Source organism: Limulus polyphemus, unplaced genomic scaffold (assembly GCF_000517525.1).
Source record: "Limulus polyphemus unplaced genomic scaffold, Limulus_polyphemus-2.1.2 Scaffold5982, whole genome shotgun sequence".
NCBI lineage: Eukaryota > Metazoa > Arthropoda > Merostomata > Xiphosura > Limulidae > Limulus > Limulus polyphemus.
Window position 1 is genome coordinate 17779 of NW_013671592.1, and position 24220 is coordinate 41998.

The following is a 24220-nucleotide window of genomic DNA, read 5'->3' on the forward strand; positions in this document are numbered from 1 at the left end:
AAAGTTGCAATCTACATGTGATGAACAGAAACCTTGTTATGTGTATTTGCAATATACGTGTGATGAACAGAAACCTAAATGAGAAATGTTTACATGTGTAAATGCTTGGTGAGACCAATAACTTTGCTTAACATATTCAAAGGCCATAGCAGAACATTTTCCTTACCAGCTGGCCAAAGTGTTGATTCAAAAAGTTATTGCTTTCTGCAACAAAGAATGTCAGAGTAACTTTATCAGCATCTTAGAACGGCCCATCTCAAACCATTGTGTTGATGTCTTTAGAACTGCTTGGCAGAGTTGAGAAGATTAGGCCACATCCTCACCATCAACAATGGTGGTGACACCCGTCATAACCAAACATAGAATATGCCTTGTAGAATAGCAGAAGTTATTCATGCCAACAGCATTGTTACACTGTATTTATGAATCATGATTAATAGAAATCCACTTCAATAACTGCGTATGGGTATACTTCTGGCAAGGCACTGTGTATACATGTCTTGACATACTATAATGTCATGTATAATATAGTGGGTGATAGCATTGTTACACTGTATTTATGAGTCATGATTAATAGAAATCCACTTTAATAACTGTGTATGGGTATACTTCTGGCAAGGCACTGTGTATACAAGTCTTGACATACTATAATGTCATGTATAATATAGTGGGTGATAGCATTGTTACACTGTATTTATGAATCATGATTAATAGAAATCCACTTCAATAACTGCGTATGGGTATACTTCTGGCAAGGCACTGTGTATACATGTCTTGACATACTATAATGTCATGTATAATATGATTCAGGATTCCATTGACAAACAAAACATTCAAAAATGTAGAATTACAAGAAAATAATTGTTAAAGATATCGATTGGGGTGTAATGGGCCTACCCTTATCAGTATCATTGAGGTTATTCAAGGTCATGCCCTTTGAAACTTTTATTAATGTGCATCATAAACCAGAATGTCAATTGTAAGATGCAACCAACAACAAGTGAAATATTTTAAACCAAAAATTGCTCCACAAAAACAACAGTTATAAGAATAAATGCAGATGAGGTAAGCATCCTAACAGTATAATAAAACAGTGGCAAAAATCAATAACTGTATTTAAAGTGCTATCCATATTTGACAAATGCAGATATGGTGGCTCTAATACACGGTGTCTATGCATAAATGAGTCTCCAGCATGCACTTAAAGGGTGATATGCATCTGGGTACCATTTAGTATACAAAATGGTGGCACTGCCTAGAAATCTGATGACACTCTCCATACAGTTTCACTATGTTAAACTGCTATTCAACTGAAAAATATGCCATCTCTTAGATCATTTTTTCGAACTTTAAATAGTGGCAATGCCTAACTCAGCAAATTTTCTGTTGTGCCACCTCCTCCTTCACATCAAGATAATTTTCACAAGCAATAACAGCAAAATCAACATTTTCTTTACCTGTTTTTAATAATTTTTTTAAATTAAAAAATGCTTGTAAGGAGTGAGTAAATGCGAGAGCCAAAAAAAGCTTTGAGAGCAAAGTGATAGTTTTGTTAGGTTATCATTGTCTCCAATTCTTCTGTTTTTTTCCATCATTATTTTTGGGTTCTCTCACCAAAGTGCTGTAACCCCCCACCCCCACGGCGGTGCACCACATACTTTGGAAAACATGGTTTAGGTAATTTGGGAGCAGCTGCTGCACAATGCTTGTGTGCTGTTTATGTAGAAATACCAGTACCACAAAAGAAAACAGTGTATATATAAAAAAGTTCTAGTTATCTAAACAGAGATCAAGAATAGGTTAAAATTTCAGGAACTTGTGTAAATATTTAAGATATATTAAAATACTCAAATGATCAACATTGTATAATACACAATCAACATTTTTATTTATAAACCGATCAGTGGTTGTAAAAGACACTACATGTTTCAGTGCTGTTTCTGAGGATGCAGTGAATGGTGTTGAAACATGTTGAGTGTCTTTTACAACCGTTGACTGGTTATTAAATACAAAGTTTAATTGTGTATTGTATAATGTTGATCGTTTGAGTATTTTAATATATCTTAGAAATCAGGAACAATGTAAAACCAACAATGACATACCCAAGTGCAAACTGTGATTCGGACAGTTCAGCATATAATTTGGTAGTGGCCCAGGCATTTTGATGACACCTTCCACAAAGGAGGACAATGTTTAAGTGATCTGGGAAAAGCTGCAGCACAGTGCTTGTGTTCTACCTTAAATAGGGGCTTTTATTTTCATACTTTTTAATATTTAGGACCCATCAATGGTGTAATAACCTAATTATGCAAAATTCTGGGCATTAATCTCAAACCTAGGTTTATGCTCAGATTTTGGTCTTCTGTAGCACAGTTCTATATGCATATACATATATAACTGTTGTTTTCAAAGAATGTTTTGGTAATATTCACATTAAAATATTCAGTTTGTTACTGACTGTCTACACCTTTCCTCTTGATAATTTGGTTGTTTGATTTATATTAACAAAATTTCCAATTGTCACAGGGTAGACTCCAGTATACCTCATTCCATACCACTAATGTGTATTTTTCTGTACTACTTTAATTATTTGCCTGTTAATGGACTTCAGGATCACTCTGTATAAGAATAAGACATCTATGAATATTGAGTATTGAAAAGTAAGAAAGTTTTTACATGTAGAATGAATGCATTTTTTTACTGCTGTTTGTTCATTTTTTGATCAGTATACATCTATTTTTTCATGTCTTAGAAACTGTACATACTGCTTGATGAACCAGATGGAGTGGCAGGAGTAGCAGCATCTCGCCAAGAAGACCCCACACTTCATGATCTGATTCTAGGTCATGAAGCAACTGGTATGTAAGAGTAAATACCTTATTTATGTAACCGTTAATCTTTATTTGATTTTTAGATCAAGTTTGCAAAGTCTTATTTATACCTGTATATAATTTTAAAATCGGCTTCATATTTTTAAAATTTTGAGTCATTCTACTTTTATTACTTTATATTTCAGACTTCGTGCTATTTTTAATATTCTTTGATTGATATTAACTCAGACAATTTGGCCGAGCTTGTAACCAACATGTAACAGGTTTTCAAGTTTAACATGCGCCATCTCACTGATACTCATAAGTGCCCTTTAAAATGGGTTTTGTAAGGGCTTATCAAGTCTGTCATGATGCTCACTGTTCACACAATCAGTGTTTTTTTACACAGGACAAGCTCACAGATAGTTTCGTGTGACCCTGTTGACTGCTACGACTCTAGTACTTTTAATTGGCTTAAACTAATGTTACATGCACAGTAATACAGTATTTTCGAACTGTATTGTTGTATTATATAAACATCTAATATATGTAACTGAGAAATTAAGTCATTGTGTTTTGCCTCAACTCTGGGATTCACCCTTCATGTAGCATCTTTCCTTGCCTGTACCATTTGACCTTCCCATCCTTCTGATCCTCTCCTGTACCAGTTCTTCATCTGGTTGTTTATTCATTGGGTTTGTCTGTCTCTACTGTTACTCTTTTTAGGGTCACCCCATCAAACACCTTCCTTCCTTTCTCCCACTTCTGGAATACCTTCTCTTCCCAGTTATTTCTCTTCTTTTCCTTTCATCTGGTCCATTCTCCATGTTCCTTTGTTCTGCCAGTTTAGGAATTCAGTGTTGTCCTTCATGTCCTGTCCAGTTCTCTGTTTGAACCCATTGCAACGTGTTCTGTGTACATCTTTCCTTTGAGACCTATTTCCTTCCCCTCTTGGCATGTGGCCATCATTGTTCCAATATTTATGCCATTAATGTTTCCCAGATCCTTTACCATTCCTTGTATGTTATCCACTAATTGGATTGGGCCTTTCTTCCCAGGACATCAGCTGCCCTGGAAAGTTGTTGGGCCTTTTCTCCTATTTTCTTACCTTTCTTTTACCACCTGTTCTCCAGTTCAGATCTTTATCTTCTACTTTATCCAGTTCATTACCTGCTACGTTATATGGCGCATACTGCCTTTTCTCATGGCTCTCATTCCTGTCTCTTTGTTCCATGATATTCCTCTGTTTCCTATAATCTTTTCACCTATTATGCTCATTGGTTGGATTTGTCAATTCAAACGACTGGTGTATTCTGACGTGTTTGTGGATGATTGCCATCTACATCATGTTTCTTCACACCAAAGTTGTCATCTAACTATGTCTTCAGCTGCTCACAACCTCTGTCTTTTGGAGAAGATCATTCAGACTGGTATGTGGACAACTCCCAATATGTTTGTCACTCTTTATCTGCACAACATAGATGTATTTTCGTCGAGCAGGTATCGTCTTCCTCCTGTGGTGAATCTACACACGTCTGTTCGCCTTTTTATTATTGTTTTTTACATTAATTCATTAATATATATCATATTTCAAGATCCCACTTATTGGTGGGTGTTGCCTGGTCAGGTATGTTGAGTATTATATCTTGGCACAATGCTCACTGTGAAAATAGGGTGTTTCTGTAAGACCACCATCCACTTATCTGTTGGTGTGTATATATATATATCTGTATATTTTTGTTTATTATTATTATTGTATCATGCATAAAGGACCATTACTCATGGACTTCATGAGTAAAGCAGATGGGAATTTTTGCCCATCCCTACTGACTCATGATTCTTACAATCGGGGTCTTTCTGCTTTTCAAATTAGGGAATTGCAGACACCCATTACACTGTCTCCAGCGTGTTCTTCCTCCAGACTCCCTATTGCATATTTCCCTCCCCCTTTTCTTCTAGTGGATTACAGGAGTCTTTGTCACTTCTGGCTCCCAGTCATTGGAATAGTGGACTATAGTGGTTTCTTCTGGAGTGGGATTTGTACGATAAAACAAACTTCATAGTCATATGTACCCAATCTATGAGAAGAGGGCTATCATCATTATATTTTATATTATACAGTATCATAATATGCTCAATTCAAGGTGCTTCTCCCAGATGCTCTTTGCCCAGGTAGACCACAATTGTTGATTATGAATTACGAATTTCTTGCAAGGCACTTCCACTTGATGTTTCTGCCTGAGCAGACTCCACTTGTTGATCTCTAAATATTTTACATTCAAGATATAAAATGATCAATTGTATGCAAAGCACTTCCACTGGATGTTTCCTGCCCAGATGGACAGCACTTGACATACTCCATAATATCACAATAATATTTCCCCGAATGTTTTACCTGGGCTGACCACACTTGTTAATCACACAATCTGTCACGTACAAAATATGAAAGAAAAATACTATTCAAGGCACTTCCACTGGATGTTTTCTGCTCAGATGGACCACACTCGACATAATCCAGTGTATACAAAGGTGCTTCCCCAGGATGTTTTGTCCAGGGTGACCACACTTGGCTGCCTTAATATAAATCCAAGGCACTTCCCCTGGACGTTTTTTGCCCATGCAGACTGTACTTGTGGATCTTAAAATCTTATGCAAGGCACTTCCCCTGGACGTTTTTTGCCCAGGCAGACTGTACTTGTGGATCTTAAAATCTTATGCAAGGCACTTCCATTGTTGTTTTTGACCAGATAAACCAGACTTCTCATAATCCGACATATCCCAAGGTGCTTTCTCTGTTTGTTTTTTGCCCAGGTGGACCCTAGCCACATATTCCTATATCTGATTCCAGGTACCTACTTCAAATCTGACTATGATTATGTCACGTGCTATTTGTTGTTTACAGGTGGAATCTGTATTACATGACATGGTGCTTGTCTATTAAGTTCTGTTCTATGTGTTTTACTTTGTTCGTTACTTGGCGAAGAGCATACCTGTTCCAGAAGTAGTGCTATACTTCACAGGTGTGCCTCCTTTTATAATTGTGGCACACCTGTTCTTTCACAGCCATTGTTTTCCACTTGTTTGATTACTTTTACACCTTCACCGGGCCCTCCACCTTTGCAATGTGGGATTCTAGCTTTGGGTGAGTGGAAGTAGTACTGTTTCAGGAGTTAACATTTTATAACACTGAAAATGTATTTCCGATAGGTACTTACCTTCGTTAACCCACTTCCCACCCTTCCTCCCCATTAATTTCTCATTGTTCCTGGTTTGTATCTGCCAATCCTCAGAAGTGAGGATTGTGCTGCAATGGTAGAGGGAGTTACCTGCACTAGTATTGGTGGCAAAATATGATTGGTGAAGGATAGTCACATGATCTGTACATGTTTCTACAATGGTGCAAAAAACATAGGAGTATAAAAGACTGATGCACTGTTGAAAATTTGAGGGCAAATGAAGGTCAAGATAGCTTTGAGTTAGAGGAGGTAAGTACCTATCGGAAATATATTTTCACTATTAGAAAATATTAACTTTTGTATTCATTACTCAAATTTATAACAAAATCCTTTCATTGTTTGTCACTATGCATACAGCCTGTATCATCAACTAGCTACAGTTTACAGTCATTATACTATAATATTGCCTTTGATTCAAAGTCCTGTTTGTTGCCTGTATAGGCATATGTTTTTATGTAAATTGCAAACATCTGCACAAAGCAGAAAGATAACAGTTCTTCCCAAAACAGTTGTTGGTGTGGCAAGCACATGCAACAATATAATTAGGCTAATTTTACATTAAAATTGTCATTGACTTTGTGTGCATTGATAAGTTATTGGCCAAGGCCTAACTTGATAATATGCACTTTAACTGATTTTTGAGTTACTTGTGAACTTTAGATTTGGTTATTTGTTAGCATTGTGTCAAGTGAGCATATACTAAGGTAATTATAGAACTGAGTTTGTGGCCTTTATTATCTAAGTACCAACTTAAATATAGTTCAATTTTATCTTATGTACAGTGTTATCTATTTATTTATTTTTTGTTGTTATTTTTTTATATACTGATAGGCCTATACACTAGTTGTTTTGGCAAAGTTCTATGTTATCAACCACTAGAGTTATCTTTTATATAGAGTCTACTATCCATTTATTTTATTGATTCAAGCTTTGCTGTTTTTATTAAATTGTTTTATTACAATGTATCTAAAGTAAAATTTATACAATTATACATTTGTGCTTTTAAGGCTTTAAAAAGTTGTTCAAAGATGATAAGTTTTCCTGGCACCACTGTTACTGCTAGTGATGATCCTTCTGCTTCTTGCATCTGTCTTAAACCTCGAATAAACTTAGCTCTGGATGCACAAGCTAAGGAAGAATACAGAAAAACTTCTTAAAACAGCTTACTTGCTAACTGTAAGTAGACAGCCTCTGTCAGCATTCAAAACTCTACTTAAAGTGTAAAAACAAAATGAGGTACAATTGATTTCAAATTTTGATAATGCCAATAGAGTGGAATAATTCATTAACATTATTCTATTAGCTGTAGCTGAAACTAGGAGGTACATGTATTTCTCTGCTTTCCGTCACCTTTGAATACATCATCAATGCTCGTCTTTAGATTACTTGGATTTGTATCTCCAAACCTATCAATGTCCTGTAAGGCAACACAGAAATAAACTGGTATACCTTGCTTAATTTTCTTATGAAAATCAGTTCTTTTTCAGAGCCAGTTTTTCTTGTCTCACTTCCATCACTAAACATTGCAAAAGCTATTGCTGAACATAAAATCACTGCTACTTCTCACGAATGGTTTCTGCAGCCTCTGTTAATACTGGAGTTTAGAATGGATTGCTAACAAAACTGAAAAATGACAAATCCTTTGGCCTCTAGGCATTCACTGCATTTCCCAAAGAGCTGTATTACTATTGAAAGATAGTGTATCTGAATCATCTACTCATGTGAAAGACTTCATGACAACTACATATTACTTATTCAAATGATCTTCAAAGTTCAAAATGTACTTTGAGAGAACTGCCAGTGCATTTGTTGGGCAGCATTTTAATTTTCCAATGTACATGGTACACAAGTTGTTGTACAAATAAGACATGGAGTAAATTATTTACTGAGTAATTGATTAATAGTATATGGAACACAAGTTCTTGTACAAATAAGACATGGAGTAAATTATTTACTGAGTAATTGGGTAATAGTACACGGTACACAAGTTGTTGTACAAATAAGATATGGAGTAAATCATTTACTGAGTAATTGGGTAATAGTGCATGGTACACAAGTTGTTGTACAAATAAGACATGGAGTTAATCATTTACTGAGTAATTGGGTAATAGTACACGGTACACAAGTTGTTGTACAAGTAAGATATGGGTAAATCATTTACTGAGTAATTGGGTAATAGTACATGGTAGACAAGTTGTTGTACAAATAAAACATGGAGTAAATTATTTACTGAGTAATTGGGTAATAGTACACGGTACACAAGTTGTTGTACAAATAAGACATGGAGTAAATCATTTACTGAGTAATTGGGTAATAGTACACTGTACACAAGTTGTACAAATAAGACATGGAGTAAATTATTTACTGAGTAATTGGGTAATAGTACACGGTACACAAGTTGTTGTACAAATAAGACATGGAGTAAAACATTTACTGAGTAATTGGGTAATAGTATATGGTAGACAAGTTGTTGTACAAATAAGATATGGAGTAAATCATTTACTGAGTAATTGGGTAATAGTATATGGGAGACAAGTTGTTGTACAAATAAGATATGGAGTAAATCATTTACTTAGTAACTGGGTGATAGTACATGGTAGACAAGCTATTGTACAAATAAGACATGAGTAAATCATTTACTCAGTAATTGTGTAATAGTACATGGTAGACAAGCTGTTGTACAAATAAGACATGGAGTAAATCATTTACTGAGTAATTGGGTAATAGTATATGGTAGACAAGTTGTACAAATAAGATATGGAGTAAATCGTTTACTGAATAATTGGGTAATTCTTGCTCAAGTAATAGAGAATTACCTTGCCGTAGATTCTTGAAAATATGAAAGACTTTAATTTTCAGTCAAAATGTTGCTTGTTCAAAGATATGCTGGATGCATGTTCTATTCTGTCTATGAAATTTGAAAAATAAAACATTTTATTCTGTCAGATACTGCCTATAGTTAAAAAAGCCAAAGATGCCTAACAGGAACTCAAGAAGGAAACTTCAGGTAAACATTGTGAAAATCTTTTGATAAAGTTCAAACTTAAACTGGAAATCAAATTAGGTTTCTGGAATTTTAAAATCACTTTGCTTAAAGTCAGGCACCAGATAAAGAAAACAGGGGATACACTACTGTCAGTGTCAACTACAGTTTAATGAACATTCTAGACTGTGTTGACAAAACTGTAGACAAACTGGGAATTACAGTCATTCCAAGTGTACAGGCTTGTCTTGCGATCAAGATTCTTCTCACTTGAGAGTGAACTTTATCAAAGTATGTTTTGGACAGATCTACCAAACTGGGTTAATATCACTAGTGAAATTGAGTGTTTAAGTTTACTTGCAGAGCATTTTTATGAGACACTAAAAATGAAGAATGTTTATATAACTAAGATAAGCTCATTATGGAAAGAATTCAAAAGAATGGTTAAGTACTACATGAATGGAGCCAAAGCTGATGGTCTCTGGGTGCATGTGCTTCTATACAGAAGGAAGGAATTTAAGAATGTTTGTATGATGATGGAAATAGTGGTCAGCATAGGGTCCAGTAGTAGCATCATTGATGCAAGATTTAGTTACCTTACTCACAAAGGCTTAGTTTAAAACATAAAACAGTGGAAAACCTTCTGTTGATTAAAATGAATGATTTTGTATAGACAGATGAGGAAAAGGAAATTTTATACAAATCCTTCTAGCATATCTATATGATGTGCAGCTAAGAAATGGAATTCAGACATGTACAATGAAATTGAAGTTAATTCTATTGGTGATTAAGATTTAAATGATTATGGAGATCATAGTGATGATGGTTCTGATTTTATCATGTCTAGTAGGTCAAATGATGAGGCCAAAACAGATGAGATTCTTTTTCAAGAACTGATTGCACAGGAAAATATTTGATGTTGACACTGCTGATGGAGATGATTCTCCTGTATACAGTGTGTGTGAGGATAATGATTGAATATGCTCTACTAGCTAACAGTTAACCACAAACAGGACAAAGGATCTTGGTCCATGCAAATGACTATGCAAAGTAGATATACTTCAAATGAACTTAATTTGTGACTTTTCATTTTTTGAACAAATGGTGAAACTGGTGTTTTGTTTTCTAGTAAAAAATCTAAATATAATTTTACTCTTGTCTGTTAATAGTAATTATTATACGATTCTAATCAAGATGTTATGTGCCAGACTTTAAGGAGATTATAGCATTATAATTTTTTCAGTTTTATTGTTATTTATTCATCAAATTAATTTACTAGGCCTTACATTTGTCTCTTACCCTTACTTTGCCCTTGAAATTCAACCACAGGTTCACTTAATAGAAAAAGAGTACAATTCATTCAGTACAAATTTACTTTTACTGTCCAATTTTGTAACAAAAAAAAGGGATGTGACATCAATCCATTAAAAGCTCCATATACTGTTTGGTGGGGGCATTTTTCAAACACCAGGGCCTGATGTAACAATGAAACTATACATTCTACAACTATTAATGTACTAAGTGTATGTTCATGATTTTTTTTTTTCTTAACATTTCACAACTTCTTTCATCCAATTTTCTTGTTTTATTGATCTTTGGATTGTGTCTAACTACTGCAATATACAAAAGTTCAGGGTAAGCAAAGCTTCAGGTTACGAAATATGATATATATAAATATGAAATATATTCCTCAAGCATGAACATTCTTATTTCATTTAAGTTTCCTTGTGTGCCCCGAGAAGTTTTTAATTTTTTTACATTTTAGTTACTTTTGTTAAAAATATACATAAAAAATATGAAATTTAGCACATACCTCGGCCCTACTCTGGTTAGCACTTGGTTGCCAGCTTTTGTAAGCCTTTTTCTTTTAAACTATTTTTGTTTAAAAAAAATTCTTGTACTTTAAAATATATATCTAAGAACACAAAAAATATATCAGGCACAAAACCAAGATACCCCCAAATTACAATAATTTATCTGGCTAAACTATAAATAGATTAACTCTTTCAGAGCAAGCATCATTTTGTGTGCATGTCAGGAGGTTTTAGTTAATTAGATTACTTTTTTATCATGATATATAAATAAACTTAGCATAAAAATGCAGTTAATAATCCAAATTTTAACATTATATAAGTTTACGGTCTTAATTTTAGAAGGCAATATTTTAAAAAAAGGTCTCGATTTCCCCTAGTGTGAAAATTGTGACATTTGCTCTCTAGGTATTCCCTCTTCTCTAATTTATTTATCACCCTTCCAAGAAGTATGAAAGTTAACATAAATTACTCATTATAATGTTGTAATCACTCACACAAAGCATAATTTTTATAGCCTTCAATCTCATTTGGTTACAACAGCAAACAAATAGAAAATCAGACCCAACTTGTCATGCTTGCCTGTCACATTCTCTTGGTTCAGAAATTGCTAATAGTTCTCTGTAACATTTAATACTACATTATTTATAAACAATAGAAAGCCAAGGTATTAATCTATCAAATGATGTATTATACTACACATTGACAAGCTTAGCTGAATTTTTAACAGCTCTATTGCATAGTTAGGAAGTCCAAAACACTGTGATAGTTAGGACATTATTTGCTTTTTTCATGTTATTATTCTGTGTTCTTAAATAAATAATTGTTTAGTGCAGTAACACCATTAGTATAAAAAAACAGAGTTAAGTGTCACTGACAGACAACAACAAAAAAAAAAGACCCAGGTAAATACTATATGTCTTGTTTTTCACATGTATTCTTTATTTATTATTATAAAACTAACTAAAAGGTCAAAATTAGAAACTTTTTAGGTCAGATTAGATTAGATAAAATAAAAAATAATAATAAAAAGAATTATGAGGTATACTCACGAGCAGCTCACATGTTATGTAAATCAATAGGATAATATGAGCTCCACATTCGGTAATAGATTTAAAAATTTTATGGCAGGAATATTAGTTTAGACAGGGTTCAAAGGGCAATAAAAGAATAAAATTTAAGTATGAACAGATGTATACTGTTATGAGTTTAAAGGCATTTAGGATAAACAAATGTAGTATCATGTTACATTTTGAAGTCATTTAGAAAGAAAAAAGGGTAATTTAGATTTATTTCAACTTTTTTTTAGTGGTTATGAGGTCAGTCAAATTAACCAACCTTTTATGTAGAATTACGGTAGAAAAAATAACAAAATTACCAAAATTTGACCTTTCTATTGGTTTTAAACGTGTATCATTGACAAGTATGTGTGAACAAGTAAATTATTTCAAAAGCTTGAAGGGTTGGGAGGAGCATCTGTGATGAGTGTGTTAAATTGATATCTTAAAAATTAAAGAAGGGGAAGTTCTTATTTTATTTTATATCTATAGTTTGTGTATCTAATTAGTCAAAGCTCTGAAACTTGTGTATGAGGATCACATGACACAGTAAAGTGAAGAATTAAAATGTTTTTTAATATTTCTTTTCAAAATTAAGAAATCAAACTTAGATAGTACAAAAATGTGAATTATAAACTGTATTTTAATGCCAAGTGTATTGATATATATTGCTAATAAAGTAATTTCATTAAATTTTGAATATAACTATAAAAAGGTTGACATATGCACTGTGATCTGCTCCCTACCTGTGTAAAAAGTGTTAAAAGCACCTATTTTGTTTTAGACTGGAATATGCTTTGTTTTATAATGTGTTAAATATATTTCCTTAGTTTCCCATTGTCTTTTATGATTACAGCAGATTTTTGACTTTTATTGAGATTAATCCATTGCCCCAATTGCTTTAAAGCAACTACTGTTTTTATCTGTATTTAGCTTTTCAAAAACACTAACTGTTACTTCTGCTCAGATACACTTCTTTAATCATGGATTTAGCACAGGCTTCCCACCATTCCTGTCACAGCATATTTTCAGTGCACAGTCCAAACAGTATGTTGATGTTTAATAGTTTAAATCATAAGAAGTTTACTTATGGAAGAACTGAATCTTGTTCCATTGTGGTAATGCATGGCAAGATCTGAATAAGGCTGCTGTAGAATCTGTAGCAGCAAGAGAACACGAGTTAAGGGTTTGACTGACTTACTTTGCCTGAGAACAGCTTTTATATTATGATTTTTCTTGTTTACTTACTACTGATTATTATGTAGTGACCTAATTTTAGTTCCACCAGCTACACGGGTTCTCTTGTGGATATGAAAATGCACAATGCATCTAATGAGGCTCCCACAAATGGCTCATCGTGTGGTTATCATACAGAACTTCTGGTCATTAAATGAGAAGACACTGTTCGTGCTTGAGTGTTTTATCTTTATTAACAACTGTTGATACATACCCTGTTATTCCATCCTTCATTGTGTGACTTAAAGAGAAGGTTTTGTGTGCCCTTTAAATTTTTAATGTGTTTTGTTATTCATTATACATTCTGCTGTGACAACCAATCCTTTGTGTCTCAGGTATAAAATATATTTTCTTGCTGATATCCAACAAAATGTTTGTCAAACTGTCATCTTTAATAATTTCATTAACTTGGAAATACTTCTTCACTTGCTCCTGGCCAAAATGTTTATCGAGTATAATTCTAATTAAGATGATAATAAGCTATACACTCTCCTCAACAAAGTTTTGCAGATACATGAATTCATTATTCTGTTAATTGACCAAACACTTGTTTCTCTTGTTCTTTCTATAATGGTACTGTTAGTATAGGAATGTTTCTACTCTTTGATTTTGAAACCAAGTATTGTATTAGTTTTTAAGCTACAATTTGATATTTAAGCTGAATATCTCTGTTGTTTTATTTTGTTATAAACAATTTTCTTTATACTGTTTAATGTTTCAACTTCAATTTAAAACCAAATTTATCACAATATTATGTATTAGAAATTTTATCTTTAGATCAGCTTTGTTGTTTTGACACTAAAGCTTGAAACTTCAGACCAGTCATCATTGCTGTTTTTATACTGGAGTTACAATTTTACACTTAGATCCAATTTACTTGAAACTTTTGCACTGTTTTGAAACTGCAGCTCTTTTCAAACTAAGGTCACCTGGAGTTTTCACATTGTTTTGAAGTTACAATTCTATTTTAAAACTGAATTTTGAAAGTTTTGAAAGTCCAGTTGGTTATTTAGACCAAAATTTAATTAATTTTTTAGTGTTTTGAAGCTGTGATTTTATTTTCAGACTATACCCCTTTCTTACTTTACATTGCTTTAATATTACTACTGGTAATTTATGGAATGAATATGTTTATTCTGTTTTTAAATTGTAACATGTGTTTAGAATATAAAAGTATATTTACTTGAGTTGGTTATTCTTATAGAGTGATCGATATGTTAGTTTGCTTTTTAGTTTATAAATTCCTATATATATGGGTGTTCATATCTTAAGCTATTTGATTTTTGTTAATTTTGTCAAACCCCACATTGCTCTTTTAACCATGTGGTAAAAAATTGAATGCATGAAGTCACCAAAGACAAATAAAGAAAGCATAACACATTTATTTTAGATCATTTCTTGAACAATATATTGCAATTAACAAATATTCAATTTGTACATTTTTCTACTTTGACTTACAGATGAAAAAAAATTTTCTGTCATAATAATATCTAACTTTTAAATGATTCACTAGGTGTAGCCCTTAGAACTTTTACTATTGAAAAAATAAATTTTGTTGTTTTATTGCTTGAAAACTTATATTAAATTGCCTTTATCATGTTTAATAGGTCAACTGCAAGATGCATTTGCCTGTTATGAAAGAGCTGTCAAAGTTCAACCAGACACAATTAGTCACCATCAGGGGCTTCTCCGATGCTTGATGGGTTTAGACCAATCAAAAACAGCACTTACCTATGCTACTGGTCTTCTAGATGACAGGTTTGAGTTGCTTGTTTTTTGCACACTTTTCAAGTTATTCATCTAACAGGAAAAAATATTTGTTTGGTAAACATGGATATTTCTTCATTTCATAATTTGTCTAGTTATCCACCTGACAGGAAATAAGATTCATTTGTTAATCATGGATATTTCTTAAATTCAGAATGCTTTGTACTTGCACTAACAATTTAAGTAAACTTCCACATTTTTTTTTGGAGAATATGAAAGTTTCAATAAATTGTCTTTGTTGTATTATTTTTGTAGACCAGAATGGTCAAATGAGATAAATCCATTTCGTGTAGAATCAGCATGGAAGTTAGCAGACTGGGACAGCCTGTCTGAGTTCCTAAAATCAGTAAGTGTGATATAGTCAAATGTATTTTCAAACTTTTAAATTAATGTAGTATCTTGGGATGATTGATTTGCTAAATTCATTGGATCAGCCTTTTGAGAATAAATGTTTTTTTATTGAAGTTCTTTATTCACATTTCTTGACTCATTGGATTGTTGTTCTGTGTCAGAAAAGAATTGTAAGTGTTCATGTATATAGAGCGTTTTTCAGTATGAGTAACACTCCTCTAAAGAAACTATCCCAAGTGACATATCAATTTGATTTCTTAAAATAGTGAGTGTTTGTTTATCTTTTACTGTGGATTAAGAAAATACATATTTTGCCTGCAACAGGTATAATTAAATTGCATCATAGTAAAATAAACTACAGATATAAGATTTACAGCAATGAAAAAGCATTGTCTTACAAGTAGCAGAATTGAAGTTTGTCGTTTTTAACATCAACCTTTTATTGATTAAAAAGTTTGAATTAATAATTTTTGATACCACTCATTTTATATAATTCATTGAAGAACTTGCATTTTTTGAACTGGGGTCTCATTACTGTCACTTTATTGGAAATTCATGGTTTCCCGAAAAGTTAAGGACTCCTGTCTTTTCACTAGAGATGTAGTACTGTAACATAAATAACTATAACTCTTTTTTTTTTATTAGAAATTTATTGAGATTATCACTTGTTATAATCCCAGGAGTTGCACTGACCCCTTTTGTGAGACTGGCTGCCTTGCAGCAGGTAGAGGAGAGATCCTTTACTGATTTTACCAGTAGGCTTGTGGTTATTTACTTTCCTATTGATTTGTGCATATTTTAGTTTCACTACTATACCATACCATACTTTGTTCTCCAGCAGTTTCATTCCCTCTGAATGTTGAGGAATACTTCCTATGGTTGCCACTTTTCCCTTAATAGTGCATGTGGGGGGTCAATATTCTGTCATTAGAGTTGTGCTGGATATGATAGGAGGGTTTCTCTTACAGAGCTTGTCAGCTTTCTTATTTAGCTTCACCCCTACATGGCATGGCACACAATACCAGGTGATGGTCTGACCATGTAGTTGTTTTGTTTTCTGTCATCCACCTGGGCACCATATACACTGAATTTCTGATAAAATACCTTTCCTCTACTCACATAATAGCTTCCTTGATTTTTGCTGCCCTCTATATGTGTAATTTTTCTCTTATCACTAACCTCATGAGGGACAACCCTCCACCAATTAGAGTGCAAAACACCCTTCTATACTGAAGTATACAATTGGCATTTCTCGATCTGGCACTCTGTAATGATGTCTTTATTTTTGATCATAGCCTTTTCAGAGATAGTTTTTTTTTTTAAATGGAAGTATCTACAAAGACATTGCCTGTTGTGGAAGTATTTATTTTTGAATTTATGCTTTCCAACATTTTTCTGCACCTACAGATTTTGTGGCCTTTTATTCCTACACTGATATTTCATTAGTATCAGTAACTTTCACTGTCTGGTTTGAGACAAGACTAGCGTCACACCTACATTGGTGTCGGGTTTGTCTTTGTCTGTTGGGAGAAGTGATAGCTTTTTTGCAGCAGGTAGTGGAGTAGTTCATGCAACCTATGCCTTATTTTGTATCTGACATATCTCCACCTGTGTTTTTTATTAGTGATGGAAGGAATTTTGCCAGTTTTTTCCCACGACCTACCTCTGCCTAATCTTATACCCATGCTCTCTTTAATCTACCTAAACCTTTTTTCTAGGGCCTAGGTTTTTCAAGTTTCTTTCACTCTTTCTCTTTGTAATTTGTTCCCTGCTTCTTCATGTTTTTTTTTTTTATCTAGATATGCTAGCCTATATTCAATTACTTTCACCACTACTTTGTTTATCTTTTCTTAGGCTTTTCCATCTTCATCTTACACACACTACCCTTTTCCATTATATTTACTCCATTTACCTTCTTTCTGTGGTAATCCACCATTCCCCTGAGAGGTTTTTGGTGAATGCTCTTTCACTTATCTTCTCTACAGTTGTGTGTTTATCTTCTTCGGCCTTATCCCTTTGTATTTGGTTGATCTGTTGCTACAATTTGTTTGGGACATGATGCCCTTGTTACTTAAGTCCTTTTGCCTCTTTTTTCTCTCATATACCTTCATCTGCCTGTGTGGTTTTACTAAAGTGCTTGTTTGTCTGGGGTGATTTTTGCACTCATCTAAACTATATACTTCTTCTTTTCTGGTCTCCAGTTTCTAAGCTCTTGCTGTGGATGAGTTCCATTATATTTGTCCATTCTTTTCCTCTATGCCTATCCTCCTATTTGTCTTCTCCCTCATTCTGGTCACTCCATGTCAAGTCCTCCTGCTTGCTCTCCACTGGCCAGCTCATTGTACCTCTGTCATGCTCCCTATTCCTACAGCTTCACTCCCCTCTCTCCCATTCAGCAGTGTTCTCACTCCAACTTCACATATGGACTTTGTCAGGCTCCTTGCAAGACATTTCAGATTCTCTTCACATGTAGCCTTTCTTGTTTCTCGTTTCATTTGTTCTTTCTGAATTTTTACACAAGTGTTCTTCCAAAGCTAATTGCTTCTGACTATTACTGGATACAGGGCAGCTCTATTAAATACTTTCAGGTTTTCCCATTATCATCATATATTCTCCTCTACCATCCTTACCCTGCTATTTCATTCTTTTTGCCACCTTTGTCCTCCTCATCCAGCAGTCCTTCCTGATTGCAGCTTAAATGTTGTTTTCCATGCCCTTACCTTTACTTTCTTTGCATCTTTGGTCTCTTGTTCCTTATATCATCTTTTGCTTAAGTCCTGTTTCTTACTTTTTTCCCTGTGGATGTAGATCAATATGTATGCCATTGATTCTTCCTGTATTGTTTTCCATCATTTTTACATTCTTCGTTATCCTGCCCATTCTTTTCTCCCTAAAATGTCTGTGACTCATGGAGAGGAAAGTGTTCACTTCTGTTTCCCTACCTTTCATTTCTCACTTATATTCTCCTTCTGATCTGAATAATTTTTTCTGTCCCATCTATGCAGTTCATTGTTATTTGGCCCACACAGCTTCTTTTCATGGTTCATGCTACCCTTTATTTATTGTATAGAAATCCTTCTCTCCCCAAGATATTTCTCCCATTACCCCACAGGATGCAGCACATTCATTTAGCCTATGCTTCATTGGATTTAGATTCACATTGACTCTTTCAGGTATCCTCCCACCCAGTCCGACATCTTACTCTCTGGCTATTCACTTCCATCATCCATTAATGAAGATTGTGTGGGCTGCCCCACATACTTTCATTGCACATTATCTTCATCATCTGGCCATCTTTTCTTCTTCGAGATATTGACTTCTTCCTTTCACCATTCTTCATAACTTATGGGCTCTGACTGGGTAAATTGTTTTTCTATATCTTTTACCTTTACATTGATCCATTTCTATGCTCAGGATCCCACTGTGTGGCAAGCAGTGCCTGCCAGGGTATACTTAACTTTAAATCTGTACCATGTGACCTTTGGACTCTGTAACGTTCACTGATGAGATGAGGTGTTCCACAAGTCAGCTTGAGTTTTTCTCACTTTGTACTGCTTCATAAATAAAGTCCATTTCAGACCTTACCAACTCATGGACTATCATGAGTAAAGCAATGTTTGGATTGCTGCCCATCCCTCCAGTCCTAGTTGAATAAACCAGGGGACAGTCCTGTTTTTCGAAATAAAGTTTTTGTGGTTACCCATTACACAGCATTGAACTGTTGAATTCCTCTGGACTCCCCATGGCATCCCCCTTTTATGTAGTATGGGAGTTCATAGCTACTAGGGTGGTGGATCATGGAGGCTTCATCCTGAGCATAATAACTTCCACTCAGTAGAGAGTAGGGTTGGTGGTATTCTGCTGGTGCAGATGGTGTGTATCCTCCTCCTCCTACTGTGAAATGGATGGAAAATTTCCAATACTGCCTGGTTTTGGACTGGACAAATCTGCCACATGCATTTCACCTCTCTGGCAACCCCCCCCCCTCCCTCCTACTGCCACTTGGATATCAGTTCCCAGGCAGTCTGGTGTTGGATCAGCGTAGGACCAACCAACAGAAGTCCTCACACATGCAGACGATAAGGACCCTTCACCTACCATGGACCAAACAAACAATTCCTGATACTACATGGTTTTTGACTGGAGTTGACTCACCAAGTTTGCATTCCCCTTTACTACCATTGCCTGTGTGTTAGGTTGTGGGTGGCCTGGTTTTAGTTGTGTACTACTACTTCACACATGCCCTACCTTTGTTACCAGAACAAATGTTGCTTTCCTTTCTGCTTCCTGGCATCGAGGTAAAGATGGTTGGGACCTTCCTCCCACTGCAGACCAGAAGACATATACCTAGTGCTGCCTGGTTTTGGACTGGAGTTGACCCACCATATACTGTCTGATGCACTGTAGCTACTACACCATCAAGCAAGTCCATTTCCCCTATTGGAATTGTTTCCTTTCAGCCCAACTGGTGACATGTATCTTCACTACAGGTAAAGAGTATACCCTGGTACAGAAGGGGTGTGGTCTCCTGCATGTTTGTCCCTGTACTTTTGTGGTAGAGGGTATCATGCTCCATCTGTTCTCAATGTAGTATTTTAGCTCTAATGTGAGGTATTGTATCAGAAGTTAATCTTTTCCAACACTGGAAATGTATTTCCTATAGATACTTATCTCTGTCACATTTCCCACCCTTCTTCCCTATTTCCAATACATCTTTAATTGCTTAATCTCAAAGTGAGGATTGAATAATTAGTATAGAGGGTGTCAGCCATGCTAAGAGAGTGTATTACACTCCTGTTGGTGGAGGGTTGTCACATGCTCATTTTGCATGCTACAGTACAGCAATAGCATGTGGAGAGCCTCAAGGCTAGTGGTGAGCAAAGAATTTTGCATATAAAGGGCAGCATGAATTGAGGAAAGCTAATATGTGAAAGGAGCTAAGCATCCATTGCAAATACATTTTTAGTGTTGGAAAATGTTAACTTTATACAGTACTGCCTGCAAATCATTTTCAAATATTATGTAGATGACACTTTCTATTTACAGTTCATTGTTTTCCATAATCCAGAAGAGAGGTTGCTGTATGGCTTTCCATCTCCATCCTTGAGCTGCTTGTATAAGACTTGTATGCTCCTCCACTAGAAAAATTTGTTGTTCTGAAAGACAGTGAATACCCGATCAGCTCTCTCTTTGGTGTAGGAACCATTTGTGGCTATGATGACAGGTCACTGCTCACATTTTAAATATGTGCTGACAAGATTTTTCTGATTCACCCTTTGTCTGTCTTCTACATTTTCTGTACAGTTTGATTACCACAGATCCAAGGGGCACCAGATGTTTATTTAACTTGAGGAACTGTGAGATCTGGTGTGACCAATTATTTCAATGGTGACTCTTTAACATCTGTCCATCCATAACTGTCTCCTGAGGTGTCTGCAAGTCATTGTGGAGCTGTAATATACCAACTGAAAAGGACAGTAGTTCAATGATGAACGATCCAGAAGTAAGTTTTTTTTTGTTTTTTTTTAATTTTACATTTAACTCCAAAAAGTGAAAGAATTGCTTGAGTGTAAGAAGCAATTTAAGGCATCATAAACAAGGGAGAATATACAAAGGTTTAATCTTTTTGTACAACTGTGTATTTTCATCGTGAAACATGATTTCAGTTGTGTGTGTATGTGTATCTTTGGTTAAAAAATAATAAATGCCGAGGGTTATTCCAAAAACGTTTATACTCTTACATGCTAGAATATCATCGGTAATTGTTCCTTGATGCCTGTACTTTAGTAGACTGAAATTTGGTAACTCAATTTTTTAATGTTTTTTTTTTAAAAAAACAACTATTTTATATATCAAATTTGTAGGAGACTCCTTCTGACAACTGGGGAGTTGCTGTTGGAAAAATTCTTCTTTCTGCTACAGAAAAGGTATGAGAAGTCATTTGTATTGTAAGTTTAATATTTAGTAACCTACAGTTGACACAAACTAATTTTATTTTATTTTGCCAAGTGCCTCATTTCCTAATTAGTAATTGTAAAAACATGAAAGTGAGCTTTAAAGTTAGATTATTTACAACAAGCAAAAGTACCCATCCCCAGTAATGGGAAAAGTTGAAGTTAATCTTTCAATTGAAATTATATCGTGGACTTTAAAATGGTTAATTGTGTTGCACTCTTGGTTTCTCTCAGAGCCAAAGCTCTGAGCTACTTTTACCTCACACTACAAAAAAAGCAATTGTTGAGCATTTCAGTCATGTTAAGACCTGTTCAGCAATAACATACAGTAAATCTACATTTTTATTCTTTAAGTTACATCATCTTTGAAATGTGAATGATAGTGTGATTAATTCCTAACAATTTAGTATAGAATATCCTGCTTGTGAAATAAAATTTGGCATCAACATTATTTATGCCTGTTCTCCTTTCATTTCAAAAGTGAATGTTGAGCTTTGTCTGTTTGTAACATATATAAGATATATCAAGTTGTTTATGATCTGTTTTTCAAATATTATTGTATGAGCAAACATTCAAATAATATATTAAAACAAGAACACTTGCATTTGTGTCCTTTTTATGTGACACAATTTAAAGCATTATGAATTCTCTTATGTAGTAAAACTTAAGCTCAGTTTATTTTCATTGTTTCCATAAGTTGTAGTTGAAAATTACTTGGTAATTTGAAAAACAAATCATCTCCTTCTGCTAGTATTTATTAGTCAATAAAAGTGTGATAATAGCAACAAAAGATTATTTTTGTAATTATTATTGCGTGTGTAAATGTTCAAAGTATATATGTACACTGTACACATATGAAAACTAGATATAATTGTGTTATGTACATTGTATGAATATTCAGGCTAGATTTATATCATGAGGAAAGATAATAGCTCACCTTAAATATATGTTTATTGTAGTCATGGTTTTTAGTTTAAATCTAGCCATTTATTTGAAACAGGTGAAATAGAGATTTGGATCTGTTTATAATAGGTACAGTTTTTAGTTTAAATCTAGCTATTTATTTGAAACCGGTGAAATAGATATATGTGCATATGTTTATCATAGTTATGGTTTTTAGTTTAAATCTAGCTATTTATTTGAAACAGGTGAAATAGAGATTTGCATCTGTTTATCATTGTTATGGTTTTTAGTTTAAATCTAGCTATTTATTTGAAAAAGGTGAAAATAGGTATGTGCATCTGTTTATCGTTGTTATGGCTTTTAGTTTAAATTTAGCTATTTATTTAGAACAGGTGAAATAGAGATTTGGATCTGTTTATCATAGTTACAGTTTTTAGTTTAAATCTAGCTATTTATTTGAAACAGGTAAAATAGATATGTGCATATGTTTATTATAATTATGGTTTTCAGTTTAAATTTAGCTATTTATTTGAAATGAGTGAAAATAGATATGTTCCTCTGTTTACCATAGTTATTGTCAGGTTTTTTAGTTGTATGCATGTGTATGAGCTGGATTCTTTACAGTAGGTGTCTGCGACTTATTGGCAATAAATTTCAGCAACAAGCAAACAGCACACAATCCTGTTGTTTAAAATGATAATATATTAAACAAGTCAGTTGTATATACAAATGGTTGTTACACTGTTGGTTGAATAGTTGTCTCATTTTTGTTAAAATCCACACAGGCTGGTTCAGTTACTATAGAACACAATTTGACAAGACAAATTATTATTCCTGCTCTGTTATTGCAATACAGTCTGTGATAATTTCACTTTAGTAATTGCCACTGTATGATCTTTCTGGCTAAACTCACAGTCACACAGTCTAGATCCATCTATTCTATCTAACTAACTCAAAGTACATTTTGTATGCGTATTTACAGCCTTACAGAGGCCTCAAACATTCTATACACTATGAGATATTGTGATGCAATAATACTCAATCAAAACAATGAGAAAACGTAGAAGGTTCTAGTAACATGATGCAGTAGTACAAGTACCAGTTCACAGCAGTTAATCTACATAGTGTATAATTTGTACACAGTTAAGTAAACAAACCTGTGATAAACCAAATATAGCTAAAAATAACTAAATTTAACACTCGCACTATACTTAAACCATTTAAGTCATTAAACATAAAGAGTCATGTATATCTAACAATAAGCCCCTCATCAAGAAAAATATTTACAATATTTTTTATACAATATACAAAGACTATTTTCAGTTCATGCACAAAGTCTACTCATACAGTCTGCACCAACATTAGCAGTCCCCTTTATGGATTCAGTATAGCACCAGTAGTTCTTGAGATACAACGTCCACCTCACTGTTGATTTTGCACATCTCAATGTATGCAAGGGGTTGATGATTCATTTGAATGATGAACTCCTCATAGAGGTTGTTCTGGAATTTCCAGATGACAAATATGATGGCCAAACACTCTTGTTCAATCACAGACTAGTTCTTCTCACTACTCAACAGCTTCTTATTGACATACATTACAGGAAACAGTCTGTCTACATGTTCTTGCTGAAGTACCACTCCAATTACAACATCTGATGCATCAGCCTCAACAACGTGATTGGTTTGTTGAAGTCTGACATTCTAAGGATTGACAAACTTCCTGACATGTTCTTCAACTTCTGGAATGCCATATACCTTGTTGTGTTGGCCTTTCTTGGTCAGGTCAGTCAGTAGTGCAGTGAATTCAGCAGAGTTTAGGATGAACTTCCTATAGTATCCCGCTAACCCCAGGAAGGATCTGACATGCTGCTTAGTCATTGGAACTGGTGCACCTTCCACAGTTATCTGTCAGTCACCCACTTTGTATCCAACAAAGTCCATCACAGAATATCCAATGTAGCACTTAGATGATCTGATGGTCAGACCTACTGCCCTCACTCACCAGAACAGATCCTTGAGTTTCTTCAGGTGGTCTTCTCATCTGACTGTGTGTGTCAGAATGTCATCCACATAGTGCACAATGTTGGTGGTTTTGTGCAACATCTTCCA

The 24220-nt window shown here is 34.3% G+C and overlaps 1 protein-coding gene across 1 annotated transcript in view; it reads left to right on the forward strand.

The window, feature by feature from the left end:
* The window catches only part of LOC106473218 (serine/threonine-protein kinase ATR-like), a gene marked incomplete at both ends in the record, with an annotated part of 44227 nt that overhangs the window by 14020 nt on the left and 5987 nt on the right, over window positions 1-24220 (forward strand). Inside the window, 4 exons of the mRNA XM_022401697.1 lie at window positions 2753-2858; window positions 14742-14892; window positions 15157-15247; window positions 21117-21179. Of these exons, the coding sequence (XP_022257405.1) occupies window positions 2753-2858; window positions 14742-14892; window positions 15157-15247; window positions 21117-21179 (411 nt within the window). The remainder of the gene's footprint in view (window positions 1-2752; window positions 2859-14741; window positions 14893-15156; window positions 15248-21116; window positions 21180-24220) is intronic.